The sequence below is a fragment of the Hesperophylax consimilis genome, chromosome 22 (genome assembly GCF_061612785.1).
Source record: "Hesperophylax consimilis isolate HC1 chromosome 22, BYU_Hcon_1.0, whole genome shotgun sequence".
Lineage (NCBI taxonomy): Eukaryota > Metazoa > Arthropoda > Insecta > Trichoptera > Limnephilidae > Hesperophylax > Hesperophylax consimilis.
The window spans coordinates 16,347,830-16,363,929 of NC_142857.1; the positions used below are offsets into that span (position 1 = coordinate 16,347,830).

The 16,100-nt window shown below is 35.6% G+C and overlaps 1 protein-coding gene across 1 annotated transcript in view; it reads left to right on the forward strand.

The window, feature by feature from the left end:
- Window positions 1-817: 817 nt before the first annotated feature.
- The window catches only part of LOC149413138 (uncharacterized), a 66,369-nt gene continuing 51,086 nt past the window's right edge, over window positions 818-16,100 (forward strand). Inside the window, exon 1 of the mRNA XM_089645146.1 lies at window positions 818-2,033. Coding sequence (XP_089501272.1) covers window positions 912-2,033 — 1,122 coding nt within the window. The 5' untranslated portion in view covers window positions 818-911. The remainder of the gene's footprint in view (window positions 2,034-16,100) is intronic.

A 16,100-nucleotide genomic window follows, 5' to 3' on the forward strand; every position in this document is an offset into this window, starting at 1 on the left:
ATATCCCACCCAAAACGCATACAACGCCGGTTGCAGCAATACGAAATATCAAAACACCCAAATACGAGGCCTATACCGACTGCTATACGGGTCAATTTGGCAGGTACCGGCAACGGAATTCCAAGCGCGCCCGTTAATTTAACTGGAACACGGCGCACGCCATTCTCGCCTTTAGCGACGGGCGGTTTTAAAGCCTTTTTAGTTCAGCATATCGCTTTGGAATGTCAAACACGTATCGTGGTCAAAGGCCTCCGGGGCGTCGATAAGCGGAAATCTGTTTTATCGACATTTGATTTCCTTCAAATACCGGTGTAAATTTCATGGTAGGAGAGACTATTTTCGCTTGGCAGACCGGTTTTTATACCTGTTGGGATTCAAAAGGATATGAAATTCAGTGAAACGGTTAGCAAAATAGTCAGCTTAGTAAATGATCTCTAGTCAACAATACAAATCAAACAAATACCCGATACCCTTTTACCTGGTTCCTAGATAGGTTCGGAAGAATTGAAAACTGACCGTACGTGTCTGTACTTTGAACATAATTGCTTCAGGTTAAAAGTGCAGATTTGCGGTCTTCAGTAAGAAAAGCGAACCAATCCACGCGGAGAAAGTCGATATTTACTTACCTTTTGGCTAAGTGGCATAATTAACCAGGGCGTTCTACCTCACTCTTTCACCTGTTAGGATCATTACCTGCCCAGGGAGCAAGGTGTTTTGGCGGGTCGGGTCGGTAAACAGATTGCGCTGCTTTACCGACCGCCGCTGCCGAGGAGGGGGCGGGCGCCATCTTGCTCTCAACGCGACACACATAGTGGAAATTCCGCGGCCGTCGCGCGCGCAGGGAGTGGTTGTGATCTGTGCAGTGCCAACAGTGAATTTACCGTGGGTTTATATTATTATTGATAGTTAACATGGAGGCGACACCTATTTGTCGGTGCCGAGTGCTCTGGCTGGGCAGTGCCGTGCCCCAGCAGACCAAGGACGGGCTCCAGGGAATACAGGAACCGTTACGGGAACTGTACCCTTCTAAAGCACCGAGACAGGCGTGCCATGCGAGAGGTATAGACTCCTGGCTCTCCGTCTGGTCTAACGGGATCTTGCTGGAGAACGTGGACGAAAACCACAAAAAAGTCACAAGGTTCTTTCCTATAGAGTCTCTCCACTACTGCGCCGCTGTGAGACACGTAGGAGCTGGAGGAAACGGTGTTCCAAGATTCCTCCCGTTAGATTCTCCGTTTGCCAGGGCGCCTTCTCCCGCCCACCCCCCTCTGTTCGCTGCCATACTCCGTAGGACGTCAGGGATCAAAGTCTTAGAATGTCACGCGTTCATCTGCAAGAAGGAGATGGCAGCGAACGCCCTCGTGAGGTGTTGCTTCCACGCGTACGCGGACAGCTCGTATGCGAGAGCAGCCGGGGGCGCTAACGGGAGTGTCAAGGATTCGACCAAAGGCGCCACAGAAGAGGAAGAAGAAGAAGATATATACGATGGAGACGAGAACCACAAAGTCTGGGCTGGGTCCACTGAACGATTGGATGAAGGCCCGTACGATCTTTACGGGACTGGCAGCAGAGGAAAGACTCCACGTCCTAGACAAGTGACCAGACCCGCTCCAGTACCGCCACCGCCTCCTCCGCCAGTGATTCAAACCAACACAAACAAGAAGCCTAAAAAGAATCAGCAGCAGCAACAACAACAACATAGAAGACAGCAGAACGGTATGAACGGAATGATGCACCACGATACACGCACGTTAGGGCCACCTCCAAGAGGGGCTTGGCAACAGATGGGTCCTGGAGTAGCCTACGCAGCCACTCTTCCGCCTCCGAGATTGAGACCTCAATACGCCACAGTTGAGCCCAGACCCTTGAGGGCCGCCAGATCTCTAGCAGCCCTGGATGGGCCTCACTTGGGAGGCTCGGCAGGGCGTAGGGGACACCTGAACGAGAGAGCTTTCAGCTATAGCATCAGACAGGAGCACCGTGCTCGCTCACACGCCAGTTTGGCCAGTCTTAAATTTGCACCTCCACCAGACGTAAGTAAACTTATTCCATATTATTCCTGCGGCCCTAGTGCTAAAATACACGATAAAAGACAAACCTACCTACCAATGTCATTATAATAATTTTAATACTAACGTTTTTTCAATAATTATTTGAATCGGGTTAGAGCATGAGTTTGTTTCTAGCATGAAAGCCGATAAATTCTTCCCTAAAGACGTTGGTAGTCGTAATTCCAATGTAAAGTATCATTTTGTCTACTGTCAGTACTATTTTTATATTAACAATGTGTTCATGTATGTAAAATGAAACGTTTATATTATTATGATTGTAGTTTTAGCATTGTTGCCAATTTTCCAAACCATCAATCCCACTTTCATCGAAAAATAATACCTATGTCGGTTATACTGGTAGGCACTACATCGTTTATGTACGTACGAGTGTAATAAGTGCCTACCTGCCTACATTCCGATGTATTAATGAGGTACCCACCTACATATCTTGTACGTTACTCACGCGGGAAAAGAAAGTTGAAAATTAGTTATTTGCTTACCTTAGAAGAAAGCATTTAATTTCTATTGACTTTTGAAAAGCTCACGAAAGCTTTATGTACGAATAGGGGTTCCGTGAAACCTCAACGCGTAGGCAATATCGCAACCCAAACCTGAAACCTGACCCCAAGTACCTACTTAGTATGAAGTAACCATTTATTATTTTCTAACATGGCTGACGACTGGTAATATTTTTGATATCTGTCAGAGTCAGAGATGGAATTTAGTGAACGTAATTTTATACAGTCGTTAAAAGGCGAGGATTTACATAGTTAAATCACAAACTTATTAAAATCAACGGATATCAGATATTAAATAATTTACTGATAAAAAGATTTTAAGTAATTCATAGGATAATTTCAAACTTGAAGGCTTTTAAAAATAAACTAACGACAAGATATGTCACAGAGTTTGAACAATTCGTCAAATTTCTTGAGTTGATTTTCAAGTTCTGCGAAGGTTCTTTTTGAGTTATGTTAAATACATAATTATTGGCAAGTTGTTTTACAAAATAGAAATAATAACAGAACTTGGAAATTAACTTTGAAATTTGATGAATTATTCAAATTCAGTGAAACAGCCCAATACTTAACTTGGTCTATTTAAATAACTAAATTAGATCATAGTTCTTTTTACAGACATTTTATTCGGAATTGAAATGTGTAGATTTTCATTAGTTAAAATCTTTGACAAAATATTTGACATTTGCGTACCGATTAATATTTAAAAAACCAGTTCTAGTTATATAATTGCTTAATCAATACGACCAATGATAACCTAAGCATTAAGTATGGACTTGCATTACTCAATCTTTAACAATTCCAACGTCAAATTATCCGAATTTTAACTAGGTGAACTTGGATTATTCGAACTTCGATTATCCGAATTTCGATTATCTGAATACTGATAATCCGAACATACATCGTTAAAGCTTGAATATTTTTGCTAAGTAGCATATTTGCGGCTTGTTCCACAGTGAAAAATACTCTCAGTATCACCCTGGTGAAAGTTGACAATTCAAAATTGTTGCTTGAAATGGATTTAGCCGTGTTTGGTGACTAGATCTGCATAGATAGGTAATTTCACACCTTCCTTTTTTTACATATATTTCTCCTCCCTTTTACCTTCAGCCTTATAACATACCCCAAATAAGGATGCCATAATCCCACTGGCTTCAGACGGTTAAGAGTAGTTGTAACTCATAAAAAAATTATATTCACATAAAAAAATATTAAAATGAAATAGTAAAAAAATTTCAGCAAATCAGTTCCAATTTTAGCTAGGTAGGTACTTTATCGCATGTACGAATTCTTTACACAGTCTATTTTGAAAATGAGACTTAAATTCAAAGCAAATTTGAGTTCATGAAACCAGATTTCACGCAGGACTAACGCACGGCATAGACAACCTTAATTAGTATGTTTGATTTGATACAAAGGATCTGCGATAGTATCTCGTCAGTCTAGACAAGTCCCATCGATCAATACATTCTAAATTCAAAAGCATAATGGGTACCTACGTATTGCATTCCTGAAATAAATATAAGAGAGATAATATTATAAATTTAGCCTTGACAAATAATAATACTGGTTGACCTCTAGAGTATATTTTGATTTCTGCTCGCTCTGTCTGCAGTCAACATTATCTTAGGTACATAGATACATCTTTATATTTTAATCGTTTCGAACGACGCGACGTAATGAATTTACGATGATGGTCATGTTGTTGAAATCTAAAAATTTCATCGGATCACTGTACAAAAATGTGTAATTTTTATATTTTCTTTCATAATTATTGATTTTAAAAACGATTTAAAATGATGTTCCGAGACGGTTCCAATTGGCTACAACGTCCTTATGAAATAGATAATGCTAATGTCTGTTAGAGCCCCTAGTAAGCGTTCAAATATGGTTTGAAAGGGAGATATGTAAATAGGAAAGTTTGAGGGATCGGGCTTATACAGGGTTTTCCAACAAGAGGTGTTATTTTGATATTCAATCGTAAAAGATCAATGGTTTCGTTGCTTTTGTGGCACGTAGCGCCGTCTTGTTTGAAATAAACGTTGTCCAGATCAATACTATCCAATTCTGGCCATAAAAAAATCATTAATCATCTCTCGATAGCGCAATCCATTCACCGTAACTGTTGCTCCAGCCTCATTTTCGAAAAAGTAAGGTCCAATGACTCCGCCGGACTATAAACCGCACCAAACAGTCACACGTTGAGGATAAAGAGGCTTTTCAATAATAACTCTTGGTTTTCCGAGCCCCAGATGCGACAATTTTGCTTGTTGACGAAGCTACCGAGGTGGAAATGGGCCTCATCACTCAAGATGATTTGCATTTGATTCACTCAAGTGAATTTTAATAATTTTAATGCGTTGTTGAAGCGTGTATCGTTCCATTTTTATCAATGGCGTAGTTTTTAATTGTCAAATGTTAAAAAATAACAGTTTCAAAAGTAACATCTACTGAAATAGCGGGCTATTATAAATAACACCTCTTATTGGAAAACCCTATATTAAAAAAACGATAATAATTAAGCGAAAATGGTGAAAATATTTAATAAAACACGACTAGTGTACACGACTAGTACATTGTGATTTGTTTCATGCCTATTATATCCATATTAAATAACAGAAGAAACATGGTTAATAATTTTCGGAGCTTACTTTGCGATTTTTTTCTATCGAGGGAATTTCATATAATTAACGTCTCGGCATAACAGATGTATAGATATTGTCCACAAAAATAAAATTAAAAAAAAAACTTAAATACTTAAAGAGATATCGATAAACTTGTTATAAATCGGTAGAAATTGGGAATGTGGGGGCAACGTCGCCAGCGTGACTTGAACGCCGCCGAATTCACGAATGAAACGAACATATCGTTTTGGCGACGAATCCATTTTAAATCGTTGCAGTAAATTTATTCGTCAACAGAAAAGTACCTTCAATGTCACAATTTTTATCGAGAATAAAAAAAACAATGAAAACACCTTATTGATGTTTTGAGTTTTGACGTGAGATTGTAAACATGTTTTTGATAATGCTACTCACGACAGCTTTATACTAGTTTTTTTTGTAAGAATCACCGATTGTTTTACAATTTCGACATAACATTGCGTTCAAATATGCGTGCAAAATATTTATCTTTATTTTTTTTATATATATTTTTATTTTTTTTATTTAGTAAAAGATTAAAAATTTATGAAATGTTTTGATTGCCCAACTAGGAGGATTCCCGTTTTAGGGCAGTCAAATTAGGATGAGTATTAACATTTTGATAAGTTGTTTGATAAGTATAGTATTAAAATAATAATGAAATAATAGGTATATGTACTTTTAACTGGAGCCTAAGCCTACTAACATATTTTGTATAAATATGAATAACAAAGAGAAGAAATAGAATAAAATAAAATATACAATTAAACATAAGATTAACTGCTGCTTGGGTAGCATTCTAATTTAAAAGTACTAGGTAGGTACATATATACACATAATGATAAAGATTAGAACATAAAGGTATCTTTTACATGGTTTATTTGTTGTTAGAGTTTTTGTTAAATAAATATTAAATACCTTATTATGTAGTTGTCGCCTGTGACAGGAAACAACATGTTTTTTAAAAAAAAAACAGCGCCCTCTCTTGGATTATCTTCCGTTTCTTTACTGTACCTGAAGGGCGAATGTTTTTTTTCTTCATTTAAATAGAGCATGCATGAAGGAACATGAATACCTACATATAGGTACGCAAATCAATCAAATTTGTTCGTTTTTAAGACTACTCCTTTACAAGAACGTCCTTTAATATCTTTCTCTACGATTCTATTTTTGATTTTATTTGCTCAGGCTAATTTGTTCGGTTTTACAAACAGTTGTACCGTAGTCATTTGTTCCGAAAAGCGATTTTGTTCGCTTTTCGGAACAGCTCATAAAGTATCATAGTAATTGTTGTGTCTCCTTTACCATCACAGTTAAAATAATGAACTAAATAGAGTTAGAAAGAGAAAACACCAAGCTTTATATTCAAATATAGAAGTTAACCATAGAATAATTAAAATGCGCACTTCTATGAATCCAAAGGTTCCGAACGCAATTTGAGTAAAAAATATGAAACTTTATGAATTTTTATTAATTATTATTATATGAAATGATTAAAAAATTAGGTTTACATAATGTTTATAAAACATTTTTCTAAAAAAAATGTTTTTTATTTTGTTATCAGTATTTTTTGAAACATTTTTATGTTAGATTTCAAAACTGAAAATTTTAAAAAATTACATGTTTATTTCTAATAATAAAATTCGAAAAAAATATTTTATTACGTTTCAAAAACAGTTTTTGGTTTTTGGATACTTTCAGAAATATTCCATTTATTTGGATTATATTGAGAAAAGTAAATACACACTAATTCTAAGACTTTTTGACAGCATCTTTAAGAAATATAACGATTAATAAGCCAGAGGCCTGAATGGTTAAGTTGTATTTTAGCTTTGTACAAAAATGTACTTCCCCTCATACATTTCACAAAAATTGGCCATAAAGATTAGCCTAGTTGTTTTTTCTATTATTATTACAGCAGGGAATCAAACTTCTTTGGTTCATCAAATTCATGAATCGTTTAAATTATGCTCTCGTAAAATGATGTAAGCGTCTTCAATCGTGAAATAGCAACGTGTTGGAGACAAAACGCTTACGAAATCTGATACACATCACGAAAATCTGCAGTCAACACACTCCGACGTTTTTCTTCGAATCTTACGAAACTGACTCCTAAAAAAATTATATGACAATGCTTAGTAGTTTTGTCAGCTGTATTATAATTTGCATAACGAAAAGCTAAAAACATAAATATTATATTATTAATCTGAAAAAGAGCTGTTGAGAAATAAAAGTAAATATTTTTCAGACATACCTACTTTGAATCAACTTCGAAATATTTTGTTCCCCGGCAAGGCAAGGGTCCTGAGTTCGACTCCTAGATGTGACCGTATCTTTTTCTGTTTCAAATATTTGCTTAGGAATAGCTTAATATATTGTCTTCAATAATTAAATATTACTATTTGAGGGTTAACTCACTGAGTTATTCAAAAAAATAAAATATTCATCCTAGACTTGCGGATAATGTCAATAGATGTCGCGCATTCAAATAAAAATAACATATATTTATCTAAGACACTGTCTAGATTGCATTTAGTTCGAGTTGAATCTTGCGATCATACATAAAGATAGCAGCCAATAAAAATGTACGGTGAGAAAAATGAAGGCAATGTCAGTAGTTGTTAATCGAAGTATTATACAGTTAAATATGACCAAAGGAGAAAGGGTTCCATTAGCTCAGTTGATAGAGCTGTTCCCCGGCAAGGCAAGGATCCTGTGTTTGAGTCCTAGATATGACTATCTTTTTCTGTTTCAAATATTTGCTTAGGAATCGCTAATATTGTCTTCAATAATTAAACATTAAAATTTAATAATTTTTTGCAGGTAATTTTTTTATATTGAGATGTCATAGAACAACGAGATACAATTCAAGATTTTAAATGACCTTAGCCTTAAATGTATCCTTAATTCTATGGAATATTGTTATCTATAAAATATTTTTTTTATTATGAAATCGCACAAGACAACTGTTCACAACAGTCTGGAGCTAGTGAGACTATGGAATCCCCAATTGGAGTGAGTTGTCTGGCTGAAGGTAATGTGAGGAGAGGAGGAAGAAGGGGAAGTATCTGGACACCAAACACGGCCAAAACCTTCAATTATGAATTGTGGTCTTGCACCAGGACGATAATGAGAGCATCTTCCACTGCCTTACTTACTTTTTTTTAATGTGATTATCGCACAATATTCCCAACCGTCCAGAGCCGATGGTACTCCGATATCCTTAATTTGTGGTACACTCGTAGGTATATGACAAAGCTGAAGAAAATACGGTCGAGAAAGAAGAGGAGAAGTGTAAGGTTATGTTCAAGTACATATTTGAAAACTATTGTCAATAAATATTCGAGTATTAATTGCCCCCATTCCTTAGAGAAATTCGTAAAATTTATCTGTATCTCTGACCAAATCTGCGTCTCGGAAAATAAAATTGCAGACACTCTAACAAAGCAAGGCGACGCCAAATCAATCATTTTCATTTTTTAACCGAATAAGTATAATATTGGAAATATTTTAGCCAAATTAGGAAAGCCAACTTTGATTAAGACCCCAGATGTACATGCCGGTGAAAAGGCATACTAGTTATTCACATCCCAAAATTCGTGAGCTGGCTAAGATGAGGTCCCGGAAGAAATAAGAAACGACGTGCGATTAAATGGCATTCAAGCCACTAATATGCGAGTTACTAGCATGCTTTTGAGCGAGTTGCTAGCACGTGTATTAATGGCTTTACTTCAACCCCATTAAAATCATGGTTACGCCAATCGCAATATTTTTTTTTACCTTAACGCTTGTCAAAATTGTTCAATTCTTATAAAATTTCTCTGAAACTTATCTGAATTTCAAATTAAAGTGTTGCCCATTTACAAATTCCTGAAAAACCACTACGTCATGCCCAAGATACGAGTAAATAGAATACGTCATATCGTGTGCTTACTAGTTCGTTGTTCTTTACGCAGCACAGTTAGTCACGGATTCGTTACGGAAACACCATACGCCATGAGGGTTGATGTAAATGATATCTTACACCTACAGTTCTCATCATATAGTGCAGAGGTTCCCAAAGTGGTCTATATAGACCCTCAGGGGTCGATATGTCAGCGAGAATAAAATTTGGGGGTCCACGAGATTGAAATGGGGTTACATACGAGCGGACCCCCATTTATCTTAAGTCAACATTTAGGAGTTCCGTAGATGACACAATTTACCTAACACAAATAACACAGTTTACGTAATACTAATAATAGACTGAGAAATTACTTATTGATATTTGTATTTTTATATTTCTTAAAGTTGTTTATTGAGGTAAATAAATAAAATTATACGTTTCTTTTCTCGTTAGTATTAACAAATTGAAGCAAAATATTGCACATCGGAAGCCGCGAATTTTCCTAGATTCCCAACTTGTTTTTGAAAAACGTCCAGGGTAATAATAACGTTCAACATTTAAATGTACTCGTACTTCACACAGACTTCAAAACTAAGTTTGAGGACATTTTGACTGTGGAAGTGAAATGTGGAAGTGAAATGTCGAAGAATCGGATATCATATAACAAGAATAACTAACTGTTCGGAATAAGCGCTAACAAAGAACTTAAGGCGATGCACTACGTAGTAATTCAAAATCATGTGTTTTTGGTTTGAAAATTTGGTTGCCTAGAAATGTTTCAGATGCTTCAATTAGATACTGCGAGTAGAATACATCTTGGCCTTTAAAATAATTGAGCTTTTTTTAGATGAGTCTTTTTACAAGCCCAGAAAAAAAGAATGTTTAAGGTCTATAAAAATTGCTTTAAAGTTCAAAATCTCCTACTTAAGAACCTATTTTCGGTTATGACTTTATTGTATAATGTGGAAAATTAAGTTATTTATAAAATGATCTGAAAAAAAATAATATTTATGCCTGAACATCCACAAAATAAAATAAAAGGCACTTTTTGGCCATGTTTTTTTCATGCATAAATCAAAACAGGCGGATGGTGTTAGCGGGAATTTAAACCTTATCGCCATCTACGTAAGGGGTGTTATTGATAGCGGCTCGATTTAAAATATTGCACTACGTAGTGCATCGCCTTAAGGGCCAGCTACAGAAAGAAATTCCCGTTGCTTCATTTTCCTGCTCCATTTTCATTTGGTGTAATACCTCACAAGGGCGCCCCTGTATGCACAATGTAAAGACAGAGGAACTATACCGCCACCCGGTTGTTGGACAGGCAAGGGAAGGGAATCTTCTTACGAAAAAGAGAAATGATTATCACATGGGACGTTAATAGTTTTAGGAAAATTCAATATTCGGCAGGCAGGGGGTCTACGAAAAAAATGTATTTGGCAAGTGGTCTAAGGGGCAAAAAAGTTTGGGAACCTCTGATGTAGACTAACTGGCATGATGCTTTCGTATGGCTTTACCGTGTCTAATATAGTTAGCATATTAGCTGCAAACCATGTGTAAATAGTTCAATTTGAACAGTTTTAGAATAACGAAACTCGTACGCGTATTATTTTTATAATCTCGAAATGCATCGAACGATAATTTTGTTTACTTGTTTTATTTGAAAAATGAAGTCGTGATTTTTATTGTTATCAGTGTGACCAACGCGCAAAAGATGTATGTAGGTACATAAACAAATTTTATTTATTTATTTAAACGCCATAAAATGGCTTTTTCAATATAATGATACATCGGATTATAAGCATACAGTGGTTCACAGGAGAATATTTGTAATAAATTACAGAACAAGCAATGTGTACACAAAAATATTATTGCAAGTGATACAGTTGTTAATAGAAGTGCAGTGAGACAATACATAATTAAAAGAAATATCTACTACTGAAATAATAGTTGAATGAATACTAGGTTTGAAGACCTGATATAAATCGAGGTATGAGGTGTTCATGATAATATAAAGTAATTTATATAAAATAAATACTATTGAGGTATAGAATGTTATAATTACAGCGAATATTTCATTTGAACAGAATATTAATATGCATAAAAAAAAGTGACTTGATAACATGTATAGGGTTTTCCAAAAAGAGGTGTTATTTTGAATAGCCCGGTATTCGGTAGATGTTACATTTGAAGCTGTCATTTTTTAACATTTGACAAGTAGAGACTACGCCATTAATAAAAATGGAACAATACACGCTTCAACAACGCATTGAAATTATTAAAATTCACTTGAGTGATTCAAATGCAAATCATCTTGAGTGATGAGGCCTATTTCCACCTCGGTGGCTTCGTCAACAAGCAAAATTGTCGCATCTGGGGCTCGGAAAACACAAGAGTTATTGTTGAAAAGCCTCTCTATCCTCAACGTGTGACTGTTTTATTGGGCCTTACTTTTTCGAAAATGAGGCTGGAGCAACAGTTACGGTGAATGGATTGCACTATCGAGAGATGATTAATGATTTTTTATGGCCGGAATTGGATGGTATTGATCTGGACAAACGTTTGTTTTCAACAAAACGGCGCTACTTGCCACACAAACAATGAAACCATTGATCTTTTACGATTGAATATCAAAATAACACCTCTTATTGGAAAATCCTGTATAATCCTTTAAAATTAATTCTGCTTGGAGTATAATATGAGTAGGTATCGCAATTTGGCTTTAACAATTCAGGGCTGTCAGCGATTTAATGACACTTTTGGATACGAGATAATATTTTTTAATAAAATAATACATATGGTAGCTAACACTACAAGATATCTGGAGTAAATAGTTAAGATTTAGTAAAATATGATACAGGACATTCCTAACATTATGATTATTGTGATTGAGATATGTTATTATAGCCTTCTCATAACTATATTCCGTGCAGTTGATTTCATCTACTACTTCTGCGAAAAAATTGCCATCTGCATGCAATCCAGGTATAAGGGAGTACCTATCTAAATGACTCAGTCCTGATATTGTTGTTGCAATTGTAAAGAATTTTGGATCGACTAGTTCTTGCAGGTATATGGAAGGTAATTAGATTTAATAAATCAGGGCTGTCTGTAATACCATAAAAAGCTCAGTTTGATTATTGAAAACGATTTTCCAATGGAGAATGTTATGTAGCGTGATATTGAAATTGCCACGGAACATACCCTCTACCTTATTAAAGTCTATATGCATTTTTATGCATCATCACAAAAACTCCACCGCAAGTGTTTCTTAAAGAATGATGCAATGGGACTGTTCGTTGATTCGTTTCACGTTACCGATTGCGATTACGTACACGTAATTATAATCGCAATAACGATATGCGTCCAGTGGTTACTGGTTACCTACGTTACGTAGTCGAGACAGACGGGACGGCGTGTCACCTCGCGTGTGACTGACACTCGTGACGATGAAATGTAGCTAATCGGAACGAATGTATTCATCTCGTAATGAGAATGGACTCTCGATTTTACAAGTTACAGGTGTTAAGATATTACTAGAGAACTGGTGGTACAAATCATTGAACAAAATGTTTTATTTCAACTTGCTCTATTTTGGTCAGCGATTGTAATATTTAAAAGCTTAGGTACTGAATTCTGAATATTGAAAATCTATACACATTTGGGATGCAATCGGCTCAGATTGATTGTGGAAAATAGGTCACTTGTTGGGTGATAACCGTTGGTATGAACGCCACTTAGAAGGCGTTAAGAATTCCTTCATCGTCTGTCTTTGCGTGGTAGGCTATTTTCTGGAGGGAGAAAAGGTTTAATATTATTGAAGGGAAGAAACACAAAAGCCTGTGATATTTTATAAACTTTGCAACGGTGTGGAGGGGATGAATTATGCCAGTTCTTCCGGAAGGCGCCTTACGTCGATGACAGATGAAACAAAAAAAAACACGGCATTCCTAATTTGATTGTGGGATTTGTGGTGCATATAAGGTACCTACTGATGATAAATAATGGGTAACTAAATACTAAGGGCGGCTTGCACCATAAGTTAAATTTGGTTTAAATATCATTTTAAACACATTATTTGATTTAAGTCGACTTGGCGTCTTGCACCACAAAATTTAAGTCGTTAAATGCGTTTAAAGAACTGTCAAAGTTAAATACCCAAAAGCGGCTGTTTAACCGAGTTAAACGTGTTTAGCCCTACTCATAAAGCAGTAATGTCAAAAAATTTTTAGGTGATCCCTTCGATTTCTGATTGTGGTTAAAATCTATCTCATTTTAATTTGTATTCACAATGAACATTTGGTATTTGTATTCTGACGATCATGAAGAAATTATATGGAAATTATAAATAACTTAAATAAATTATAATATAGTCAGAGAAGTAAACACAAGAACAAATTTATTTGAAACACTCAGTGCCAAGAAGTTTCAAAGAAGATTTCATCTCAGTAAAGAAACGACATCATTATTAGTGCAAGAAATTGAACCTCAGTTAAAATTCAACACCAATAAAAACATCAGCGAGGTGCTCGTCACTTGGAGCTAACACTTCTTATAATTTAAACCTAAAAAAAATAATTCAAACCTAACCTAACTTACTTAACCCAGTTAATAAAGGTTTTGTTTCATCACTTTCCATGACTTTATATAACTTTTTAAAGATGTGATGAATTATCATTTTGATGAAATGGGGTGGTTTTTCACAAAAACCGCGCCATAAAAATCAATCAAATTATTATTATTGGGCCTTGGTTTAGGCTTAAGTTTATATTAAAATAACTAGCTAGTATTTGGAAGAATTTAGTTATAGCGAATGTCATCTTTTTAAACATTCAGAAGTTATGAATTGGCATGGATCTGCGAAGGAGAGTCTCGATGTATTTTCTTTTCAGAAATTTGCCAAGAAAGCACTTATTTTCTCTCTCAGATTTAATGCCAATAAAAATGTGCGGTGGAAAAATGAAGACAATGTTAGTAGTTCTTATTCGAAGTATGATAAAGTTAAAAGTGACCGAGGGGAATAGGGTCCCATTAGCTCAGTTGGTAGAGCACTGTCCCGGAAAGACAAGGGTCCTGGGTTCGAGTCCCAGATGTGACCGTTTCCTTTTCTGATTTTTCTGTTTCAGATTTTTGTTTAGAAATCACTAATATTGTCTTCAATATTTAAATTTTTATTATTATGGTGTTGTGAAATTGCTAAAGTCGGTAGATCTCTAACCAGTTGTTATTTAATTAGTTTCTGTAATAATAATGATATTTGGATGATTTGTGTAGCGCCGTTTTTGTGCAAAATCACCTCAAAGGCGCTGTAAAAATATATAATACATTTCTACAATGATCTATGTTATTACTAACTAAAAATATAGAGATGATATACAGTACAATACTTACCTGGTAGGTCGCTTAAGATTAACACTTATTTAACATCAACTAATTGTTTATTAGCGAAATTTAGAGAGAGGATTTAAAACAATTTGATATAATTGGAATTTCTCTCGGGAATGGTATATTTAATTTAAGGGTACGACAGCATAAAAACGCAAGTTTTTAGTTTAGAATTCTGTTGGACTTGTTATGGATCTTCGTTCCGGATGGAGTTTATTCCGAGCCTTCGGCCCAGATGCTCCGAAAGCGCGATCACCAAACTTAGTATTTGGCTTGCGCTTAGGTTCCATCAGTCTGCCTACAGCTGATGATGTTGCTGATCCAAGAGTTGACTGCCTCAGACCAGTGTTTTCCGGGACGCACACTGGGGCCATTCGATAAATTGCGTCACCGATGCAATCGTCTTTAAGTGTGGGGTCAGATAAACGACCTCTAATACAGGTGCGCATTAAAAATACAATTGACATGATCCAACACCATATTGAATACAGATTAATTATACCAGCTTTGAAATGCGCAATAAACATATGTTTGCATAATTCTGTTGTTTGCTTTGCTTCTAAAAGTTCCAAAGTCAGTTTTTCAAAATATTTTTTTTTCAATTTCGTCTGAAAATTGGGTGCATTTAATCTTTCTCGGGAGATTTTTTCATTTTGTAGGGGTGTTTATACGACTAATAATAATAGTGTTTATAGGGTTTTGTAGGGCTTATAATAATTTGTAATACAGATGTATTTTCAAAATAGTAATTATTGTTCTTAGTGGGAATGTCACAAGTCATATTTGTTGATGCCAATTTATTTATTTAACACTCTTTAATACAAAATTATTTACAGAGGTTTGCATTTAGCCTGCTGCCTATTGATTCCTATCGACTAAATTTTTCAGTGGGAATATAACTAAGTACAGGGTTTTCCAATAAGAGGTGTTATTTTTATATTCAATCGTAAAAGATCAATGCTTGTGTGGCACGTAGCGCCGTCTTGTTGTAAGTAAACGTTGTCCAGATCAATACCATCCAATTCCGGCCATAAAAAATCATTAATCATCTCTCGATAGCGCAATCCATTCACCGTAACTGTTGCTCCAGCCTCATTTTCGAAGAAGTAAGGTCCAATGACTCCACCGGACCATAAACCGCACCAGACAGTCACACGTTGAGGATAGAGAGGCTTTTCAACAATAATTCTTGGGTTTTACGAGCCCCAGATGCGACAATTTTGCTTGTTGACGAAGCCACCGAGGTGGAAATGGGCCTCATCACTCAAGATGATTTGCATTTGATTCACTCAAGTGAATTTTAATAATTTCAATGCGTTGTTGAAGCGTGTATCGTTCCATTTTTATTAATGGCGTAGTTTCTACTTGCCAAATGTCAAAAGATAACAGGTTCAAATGTAACATCTACCGAAATAGCGGGCTATTCAAAATAACACCTCTTATTGGAAAACCCTGTATATTTTATACCGTTTATTCAATGTTCAAAGCATAAAATGCCTTCAAGTGGGGAAATAATGCAATAGGGAAAGGAAATGAAATGATTAGAAACGGAACTTTAAGCTGGTAGGAACAGAAGTTAGACTAGATTTAATAGCGAGCATAAAACAAGCAGATTTTG